The 11,013-nt window shown below is 30.8% G+C and overlaps 1 protein-coding gene across 1 annotated transcript; it reads left to right on the top strand.

Annotated features, from left to right (window-relative positions):
• Positions 1–3,310: 3,310 nt before the first annotated feature.
• On the top strand, positions 3,311–6,138 carry LOC107014428 (subtilisin-like protease SBT1.7). Its single transcript, XM_015214334.2, has 3 exons — positions 3,311–3,977; positions 4,064–4,449; positions 4,549–6,138. The coding sequence occupies exons 1-3, from the start codon at positions 3,409–3,411 to the stop codon at positions 5,907–5,909; spliced, it is 2,316 nt and encodes a 771-aa protein (XP_015069820.1). The 5' UTR covers positions 3,311–3,408; the 3' UTR covers positions 5,910–6,138.
• The last annotated feature ends 4,875 nt before the right edge of the window (positions 6,139–11,013 follow it).

The raw sequence follows: 11,013 nt of genomic DNA, 5'->3' as shown, positions 1-11,013 counted from the left end.
TTTCTTATTTTAGCTTCTTAGATATTCATAGATTAGTAATTTGAGGATAGATATTCTTGTGGTGATGACTTCCAGGTTTTGGGAATAAATAGTATTGAGTTTTTATAAGTTATTTAATCGATTTTCATTAATGAGTTTTAAGTCTTCCGCATTATATTTTGTTATTTATGGTTGAAATGTTGGGGATTAGATTGGTTGGTTCGCTCACATAGTAGGATAAGTGTGGGTGCCAGTCGCGGCCCGTTTTGGGTCGTGACATAAATGCCGTTTGATGATACATATTTTCGCTTGGAGCCATAATTCTAATTACAAATTTGATAAAATTTAATAATTCTATATTTTTATACTAAAATTTTATTATTTTTTCATAACCTAATAACTTACATTTCTAAAATTTAAAATCTATAAATAAAATTTTGAATTTGTTTCCACATATCCTTTATCTAATAAAAAAGTTTTAAGTTTGAATTATTTCTTTCAACAAATAGCATTTATTAACCGAGGCAAAGAAAATATGGTTAGATTTTAATTTATTTTTCATTTATTAACTTTTAATAAATAAAACTACCTGATATTTGCAATGATAGAAGATAATAAATGACTTTGAAATTATTCAAGATATCTCAAAGGTGAAAACTAATTTGAATACTATTAAAACATTCTAATATTTATATAAAAATATGATTTCTCGATTCAAATTTAAATTAATTATAATTTAGAGATTAAAATAACTTTGGAGGTAGAGGAGACATGAAGAGTTGGTTGGATAATGAAACTTCCACGTCCCACCTACTATCCAACTTTTATTAATTCACACACACTAATTAAAAACTAACCTACATATATTATTTGTATGTATGCACCCGTGAACCACCACTTGTTCAACTATTAGATTTATTCGAACTTATTAGTTATTAAATTTATAACTCGTTTGATATAGGAATAAAAAATAATTAATTTTTAAAATTAATTTTTTCGTTTGATATAGGAATAAAAAATAATTAATTTTTAAAATTAATTTTTAAAAATTAATTTATTTTATATTTGATTAGGATATAATTGTAAAATAATCTATTTTAAAATTAAATTTTTGGGATCTTAATATTATTTTTATTTCATATCGACGCTAGGATAATAATAACAATTTCTGAATAACTTGTTCTATTAAATAAGCCTTTAGACTATCATAACCTGAGTTGGTCGGACTTTTAAAAATGTCGAGGAATGTCTGTGAGATTCTCCAAATATAGCATATTTTTTTGAATGATTTGGCATAAATATCGTAATATTTTTAAAGAATTCAAACAACTTAAATTATAATTATTTTAACATATTATTGTAGTTTGAGATTTAGAAAAAAAAGAAATATACATAAACTTTATTCATATCTTAGGAGATAGAAAAATATCTTAGGAGATAGAAAAATTATTTTAAACCAATTTTTGACTTAGAAAATCAAAAAAAGAGGACAAAGTTTACTCAAAAATAAAAAGTCATAGTAACTACAACTTCGAAGTACAAAAAATAACACATATTTCTTTCACTTATATTTTTACCTTTTCTAAAACTATCAAATCTAATCTCCCACAATTCAGAAAATATTAATTTCTTTTTATATGTTTAAACTATTTTTATTTTATCTTTATTATTTATAAATTATTTTTACTTTTTTTTCAAATATTTTTATTTCTAATCGAATCACTCTTTATATAATTTCGAAGATCTCCGTATATATTGGTACTATGCTTCTAATTAGAGTACAAGTTTTACTAATTGGACCACCACTTGACCATGTTGAATAAATCCAATCTTTCTAGTACCAAAGTCTGTGAAAAAAGGTATAAACAAATGAAAATAATTAGATATTTATTTATAGGTTTCTTACACATAGAGGTAAAGTGAAAGATAAAAAGAAACTAATACTAAATAAAAAGCAATTCGCATTACCAAGTGAGTGACTTGTCTTTAGAGTATGCCCCTTGTATTGTCTTTATCCACTCATTGTGTTAAAGAAAAAACATATCCTTGAAATTTTAATTTCTTGTTTCTTTCTTTTTGGCACAATATTTGGAGGGTATTCTTTAACATGATTAGGTAAATAAATTAATCATTTATTAATAAAATATATCACAATTTAATTGTTCTTTTCAAGAATATTCAATAATTTAGGGGTGTTTATTAGGTGATTCGATTCTATTTTTATATTTAATAATTTAATTCATACAATTTTAAAATTATTTTTAAAGATCTATTGCTAGAGAGTAAATTAGTGAAAATAATATAAACACATGATTAGTGTATTCATAAGTTAAACACATTATTTGGAATTACAATATACATAAACTAATACATGAAAAATCATGCTATTAGTAATATATAAGGTTCTAATAAGAAGCGGAGTCAATATTAAAAGTTTGGGGTTCTTTCTCCATTCTTATTATTGACTTGTCAATTAGTCCATTCGTTTAAAAACAAATGATCTGCTTTCTATTTTAGTGGTTAAAAAAAATGATCTTTTTTTGTTTTGGCAATATTTTTATTTTAACTTTTCACGTGACATGTTTAAAACCATAATATTAAAGGATAATTTTATAAATTTAACATAACTTAATTTAAGATCACAAGATTTAAAAGTCTTTTTTATTTTCTTAAACTCCCTATCAAGTCAAACCAAATCATTCTTTATAGAAAAAAAAAGAAATAGTATTTTTTAGAAGTTCAAAAGTTATTACTTAATTTTCTAATATAAATATAAGGTCTACGAAATAGCTACTGAACTCGTTTAAACTCATAAACCTCACTTAGCTCTACCCCTGATTCTAGTATATTAATACAGTTAAAACAACATTTTTCCTCAAAAGTATTTTCCACATTTTTTCACGGATACCATGTTAGCAAAATAATTTTTTAATAAATATTATGCAAACTATATTATTTTTAGTACAGTAAATTAAATATTACTCAAAAATAATAACTAATATCATTATTTATGCCAACGTTACTATTCCCTCCATTTCATTCATGTAACAATATTTAACTACACACAAAATTTAAAAAATAAATCAAAACTTTAAAATTGTGATTAAAAATTAAAAATAAACTCATTTTTCTCTTATCTTCTTAAAATAGGAGGGATAATAAAAAATAGTAAGCAACCAAATTATTAGCAGCGAGTGATCACTGCTTTGTAAAGTGTGATTTGTATTTTCAAACCAAAAGAAAAAGAAAAACAGGAAATCTTTGTTTGTTTGTTTCTTTTTTGCAAGGCTGTAATCTTTAATTTTTTTAAAAATTTTTTGGTATTTGAAAAATAAAATGCAATCATTCACAGTAGCAAACAAATAACCACCGTCCCTATCTTTACTCTCTATTTTCCCTGTTTTCACATTTCTTATATATCCTCTGTTAATGGAACTCACTACTGCAAAACCCAGAAAAATGTCGAGATTTGTAGTGTTATCCCTTCTTTTTCTTCTGGGTTTGTGTCATTTTTCAGTAGGGATGAATATTATGAAGAGTAATTTCATTGTTCATATGGCGAAATTACAAATGCCAGAGAGTTTTGAAGATCATACTCATTGGTATGATTCGTCGTTGAGATCAGTTTCTGGTTCTGCTGAAATGTTGTATGTTTACAACAATGCTGTTCATGGTTTTGCTGCGAGGCTTACTGCTGAGGAAGCAGAGTCTTTACAGAATCAACCTGGGATTTTGTCAGTTTTGCCGGAGATGAAGTATGAACTTCATACGACAAGGACGCCTTCCTTTTTGGGTCTTGATGTAAGTGCTGATTATTTTCCTGAATCGAATGCGATGGGTGATGTGATTGTTGGTGTGCTTGATACTGGGGTTTGGCCTGAGAGTAAGAGTTTTGATGATACTGGATTTGGACCCATTCCAGCTTCATGGAAAGGGGAATGTGAATCTGGTACTTATTTCACTTCCAAGAATTGTAATAGAAAGTTGATTGGTGCCAGGTAAGATTTTTTGAAGTTGAAACTTTAGAATAATTGGATTGAATTGTGTGAATATAGTAGCATTATTTTTGTTGTGTGTCAAATAGGTACTTTGCTAAAGGTTATGAATCTACTTTGGGTCCTATTGATGTATCGAAAGAATCGAAATCTCCGAGGGATGATGATGGACATGGAACACATACTTCTACTACTGCAACTGGTTCAGTTGTTGAGGGTGCTAGTCTCCTTGGGTATGCTTCTGGTAATGCTCGGGGAATGGCAACTCATGCTAGAGTTGCTGTGTATAAAGTTTGTTGGGTTGGTGGTTGTTTTAGCTCTGATATATTAGCAGCTTTAGATAAAGCCATTGATGATAATGTGAATGTACTTTCTTTATCACTTGGTGGTGGTAATTCAGATTACTATAGAGATAGTGTCGCCATTGGTGCATTTGCTGCTATGGAGAAAGGGATTTTAGTATCTTGCTCTGCAGGTATGGAGAACTTCTACTATTTCTTTTAACTTGTCGGATTCATATAGCCGATTGTAACTTGATTTGGTTTGAGGCGTAATTGCTATTGTCGCGCTGCAGGTAATGCTGGTCCTAGTCCTTACAGTTTGTCCAATGTAGCACCATGGATCACTACTGTGGGTGCAGGGACATTGGACCGTGATTTTCCTGCATATGTAAGTCTAGGCAATGGTAAGAATTTCTCCGGTGTTTCACTCTATAAAGGGGATTCGTCACTAAGCAAAATGCTTCCCTTCGTGTATGCTGGTAATGCTAGTAATATGACAAATGGTAATCTTTGCATGTCGGGTACCTTAATTCCTGAGGAAGTTAAAGGAAAAATTGTTCTATGTGACCGTGGGATAAATCCCAGGGTCCAAAAGGGTTCTGTGGTAAAAGCAGCTGGTGGAGCCGGTATGGTCTTGGCTAATACCGCTGCAAATGGGGATGAGCTAATTGCTGATGCTCATTTGATTCCAGCAACGTCAGTTGGACAGACAACAGGGGAAGCAATCAAGAATTACTTAACCTCAAATCCTAATCCAACAGCCACTATTCTTTTTGAGGGAACTAAGGTGGGGATCAAACCATCACCAGTGGTTGCTGCATTTAGCTCCAGAGGGCCAAACTCGATCACACAGGAAATTCTGAAACCAGACATCATAGCACCAGGTGTTAACATTCTTGCAGGATGGACAGGTGCAGCTGGTCCGACGGGGTTGGCCGAGGACGACAGACGTGTTGAGTTTAATATTATTTCGGGCACGTCTATGTCGTGCCCTCACGTTAGTGGTTTGGCTGCTTTGCTTAAAGGAGCGCACCCTGATTGGAGCCCAGCAGCTATCCGCTCAGCTCTTATGACCACGGCTTATACAGTTTACAAGAAAGGAGGTGCACTCCAAGATGTTGTGACAGGAAAGCCATCCACGCCATTTGATCATGGTGCAGGACATGTAGATCCTGTTGCAGCACTAAACCCCGGACTTGTTTACGACTTGAAGGCTGATGATTATCTGAATTTCCTCTGTGCCTTGAACTACACATCAATCCAGATCAATAGTGTTGCAAGAAGACCCTTTAGTTGTGCAACAAATAAGAAGTTTCGTGTCGCTGATTTGAATTACCCTTCATTTGCTGTTGTATTTCCAGAACAAATGACTGCAAGCAGCGGAAGTGGTTCTAGTTCAATCAAACACACACGAACGCTTACTAATGTTGGACCAGCCGGCACATACAAAGTCAATGTTATTTCACCAAGCAACTCAGTGAAAGTCGTGGTTGAGCCTGAAACATTGGCTTTTACTCGTATGAACGAGCAGAAATCATATACCGTGACTTTCACTGCTCCTTCAATGCCGTCAACTGAAAATGTTTATGCTCGAATTGAGTGGTCAGATGGAAAGCATGTAGTGAGTAGTCCAGTGGCCATAAGTTGGACATGAAGAGGTTACTGATAGCTGAGTTTCGAATGTTAGCTCTGTTGTTTAGTTGTATTAACTATAGTTTTCTGCTAAAGTTTTAGTGAAAAAGTTGGAAGTTGTATTTTCAAAAGTTTGATGGAAGACATGGAAAACTGTATGCATTCAGGAAGATGGACTTGCCTTTTCTTGCCTCATTGTACAGTGATTCTTCAAGAACTAGTTCTCTTTTCTTGCATTTACAATCTTGCTCAATAACTTGAATTTGTTGTGTTGTAACTGGTTGCTAAGGATAATGAATATAATCTCAAAATTTTGGGAGTACTTCCTATGAGCCTAGATTTTGGGACGACGTAGCATATCGAAGATATGATCTTAGATCGAGGTTGTAGAGGGCGCAGATTAGGGTAAGTTGCAGCATATCGAGGATATGATCTTAGATAGAGTGAGGAGGTTGTAGATAGAGTAAGGAGGTTGTAGAGGGTACAAATTAGGGTGTTGTGGAGGGCAAGAATATCAGGCATTCCTATTTCGAAAAGGCTAGCTTTTGATTTCACTCGAGTTCTCCTTGGCTCACTCGCTGCCTAATTAGCCCTACGGATGAACCTTCATTTCGTTTCAATAGAAGCTGGATTGTCGCCTTCAATCCTAGCAAGCAAGAAGCTCTTCGTGGAAAACCTTTCATACTAATAGTCGTAGTATTTTGTCATGTAGTTTCTTATCTTCTGATTTAGCATCTTGTACTTTGATTATCACACTATTTTATTATAACTATTATCTTTTTTTGGTAAGAATATTTTATTGTACTTCTTCATAGTTAATCCTGAAATAATTTATTCTTATCCAACCAACCAACCAAACAAATGTGATCCGTTTTCATTTACTTTACAGTTGTTTACAGCTACTCATCATTTTTGTTTACCTTTCATGTGATTTCAATCTTGACGTTTTCTCAATGGGGAAGGTATGACCAATATAGAAAGTGATGCTAGACATTTGATAGTATTTGCTAGAGCTGTTACCAAAAAAGACAATAATTTACCTTTATCTGATTAATTGATCTAGATCCACAAAAAAGATGAACCATCCATTATATAAAAGAGATTATAAAATACTCAAAATTTACTCATAATAGAAAGAGGTTCACACAATTGACGGTGTAAGATTTGTTGGAACAACAATTACAAAAGTACAAGGAATCTAAAATAAAACTAGAGACACGTTAATATGTTTAATCGAAGATAGTTGTAGTCTCTCTCACGAGCAAACAAAGGATTAAATAACAACTCTATCTTCGGGATTCAACTAAGTCACAAAATAAGTAGCCTTCAAGAATGTTGATCTTCTATTCTTAAATTTGTGATATCACTTTTTGACTGATGTCTCACAAATATTTTTCAAGCGAAAGTAGCTTTTGAGTGCTTATCTTTTCAAACAAAAGAAGCTCAATTTATACGGAAAAAAGTTTTGCAAGAAAAAAATTTAATTAAATTTTATTTATTATAAGTTAACAAATTGAAATGAAAATTAAATTTATCTTCTAAAAGACTTATAACGTAAAACTAAAACAAAAGTGTCTTCCAGAAACTTATTAGGAACAAACTATAATTCGGTGTTAAAATTATGAAAATTATATAATTTTACACTTAAAATAATGGAATGTTAGGTCCCTGGACCATTTGGCAATGTTTTATAAGTACATATATAGGTCAAAAGAAAGTTTGGAACTTAGTGCTACTTGTTGTACATGATAAATAATGATGACCTTGCCAATTATTGGTGAGTATACTCAGCTGCCAGAATTGAATTTCTTTTAATTTCTCTAAATTTTTTGAATACAATAATATAGGAGATCTATAATGTAACTGTTCTAATAAATGTGGCACACACAAATTGAATTACATCATTATTATATTTTTTTTAAAAAATAAAATACTATACAAATGATATATTGTGCCATAATTTTTTGGCCCAAATCTCTTCATATTTGTAGGCAATAAGCATTGAGCTGAAGTTCCCTTTTAAGTACAACTACCTCCAACACGAAACAATTCAATATATTAAATTGTGAGGTAATTGCACTGAAACCTCATGTTGATCTCTGGTCGAGAATTCATGTTTCATTAGTACGAAAGATAAAAATTGCCACAAATACCTATATGTTTTCTTATAAAGTGAAAATTCAATTCATTACCGACATGCAACAAACACATATTAACTTTGACCTCCAACTTTCATAATGCACAAACAGACACTTTAACTATTCAACTTTTAAATAAATAAACACATGACTTCTACGTGACAAAATACACGTAGGACGAAAAATGACATGCATGTAGGACATGTGTGTCTATTTGTTCAACTTTATACAAGTTTAAGTATCTACTTGTGCACACCCAAAGTTAAAGGGCATAAATTTGATTCGAAACCAAGTTAAAAGACATATTTATATATTACGTCATTTATAAAATGCTTTTAATATTTTGAGGTACTCCACCTATTTCATACCTCATACCTTATATGAGGAAAAAAAAATATGTATTACCAAAAAGATTTTCTAACCGTTTGATAGTCACTAGTGTTTTCTATATCAGAAGTGGCATTGATAATGCTTGCACAGTTGCACGTAACTTATCAAGCTGGCAGTCGAATAGTAGTTTATATATATGAGAGACTCACATTTAAGTATGAAATTTTAAAAAATGTTTATTTACGTATGTTTTTGACATTTTAATCTTAGTATTATTTGATATAATGTATAATGTTAAATAGAGTGTATTATTAATATTGCTTGTATTAGTTATATTTGTATTAGTTACACGTAAATGATTTCATATGCATTAATTGATTTTCGTATTAAAAATAACATGCATTGCATAAAAATATTTATTTACAAAGATATCATTTATAATTATAGTGAAAACGATTTTGAGGAGATAATTGGATCTTTAACCATGCATGTATAACATGTATTAAATCTCCTTGCACTACTAATACCTAAACGGTTTAGGTCGTTTGGTAGGGTGTATTAGGAAAATAATGCATAAATTAGATGTATACTGGCAATATTTTGTTTGGTTAACTTTTTCATACCATGTATAACTAATGCAAGCACTTTATTGTGTATTTAATTGTGTATTACTAATATCAGAAAATTCTAGGTATTAATAATACATAGCATTTAGCACTTGCATTATATTAAATAATTACAAAACTACCTTTAGAGTCTTTTCATTTTCTTTATTGTCATAAGATTTTATTGTTATGTTGATTTGCTTTTTAGTATCTTTTAATTTATTAGTGTCTCAATAGGTGTTTTATGGTCTCTTAACTAACCTTTTTTTTTTTAAAAAAAAGGTTTAATTTCTATATAATTTAATAAAAAATTTGACTATTGTGACGTTAGATAAATTTTAAGCAGCCCACTGCCTCACCCCCAACTTAAAAACAATTTATTCTTTTTTCACATCCGTTATTTTCTTAATTAGTAGTACAAAAATTCATCCTTAAATATGATAAAAAGATAAAGGTAAATTTTTTTTTGTTATACAAGAATATGGTCTTAGTTGATTTATCTTAATAGTCAAGAATAATAATAGATGTGAAAAAGTAAATTACTCTCTTTTTCTTGAGTTGATTGCATCACTTTCCTGTATGTTATTAGTATTTGATGACAATCTAAATGATTTGTTTTCAATGTAAATAAAATGTTATGAATCTATTGTGTTATGTGGATGATCCATTAGAGTTATTCAACAATTAATTGGATTCATGTATTAGTGTTTTCAATGTGATAAGATTCCAAGGTGATATGAACCTTGACGATAACTATGTATAATTCCAAGGTGACCTTTGACTATGATATCTCAACACTATAATTAGAGATATCATTCACCATTGTATACACTTGAATAAGAAGAAAATTCTCCTTCTTCTATCTACTTCTCTTGTCTTCTTCTCTTTATGATTATATTCTTATGAGCTTGATTTTATAACACGTTATCAGCACAAGTCTCTATCGAATTGAGAGTGAGTTCTTGTTTTTCTTTAGCTCATATTTTGATTGATCTCGTTATGAAGATCAAAGTATTATATGCATAAAATCAGGTATGTATTTTCTAAAATATTTTATGATTTAGAATAAAATAGTATTCAGTCACTAACAATTATCAGAAACCGAAGACATATACTACTATTGGTTGAATATGACATGCTATACAAAACTTCTTAAATGGAAGAAGGTATAAAATTTTTATAGCATGAGTTTGAATATTATTTTGATTGTTTTGAAAGACTCAAAGAATAAATCATGTTGTACTTCAACTTATTATACCATTGGTTAAGGGTAAGACGATGGATTCAAGTTTCATCGCACCAAAAGGGTAAGACATCAGGTTAAAGTCCGGATGCACCACAATGAAAAATATTTGAGGATAAGACGATAGATTCAAGTTCTATCGCACCAAAAGGTAAGATATCAATTAGAGTTTTGATGCATCGTGATTGGGTTTCAAGTCCCATAGAATTATGGCGTAACACGCCTTATATGGGTAAGACATTAGGTTTGAGCCAATGCACCATAGCGATGATAAAATGATGACTAAGAAAAATAATATATTTTTGATGAAATGTCTTGAAATTCATCAGATTGAATTTGCTCCATTCCTTGAAAAGAATGTGGTAGCAACATGTGATAACTCTGAAATCTGCCTGTTGACTTGCTCCATTCAATCATATGAATGTGGTAGTAGTGAATAATTAGTCTGAAAGATGACAAATAATTAATGATATGAATAGTGGCGTGGAGGGATGATACGCTCAAACTTACTTCTCAAATAAGAAGCAAAGCGGTCGTGTCAAGTAAATAACCCAACTAGTGAGGTTGGGATCGTTCCCACGAGGAAAATAGTCTAGACTTAACTTCAACCTGTTATTACTATTGTTTGGTCAATGAATTCCTTGGAAAGTAAAAACATAAAAAGGGGGTTTCTATTTCTAAATGAGTGAAAATAAATAACGAACTTGAAAGAGACACTTAACAACTTTGACAATTGGATTTTAATCAATTAATCAAAGTAACTAGGGTTTACGTGTTCCCCACAGGTTCATAACTTGATAATTCTAACTA

This window comes from Solanum pennellii, chromosome 3, assembly GCF_001406875.1.
Source record: "Solanum pennellii chromosome 3, SPENNV200".
Classification (NCBI taxonomy): Eukaryota; Viridiplantae; Streptophyta; class Magnoliopsida; order Solanales; family Solanaceae; genus Solanum; species Solanum pennellii.
Note: the sequence above shows the minus strand (reverse complement) of the source record. Positions and strands in the feature narration are given on the sequence as shown.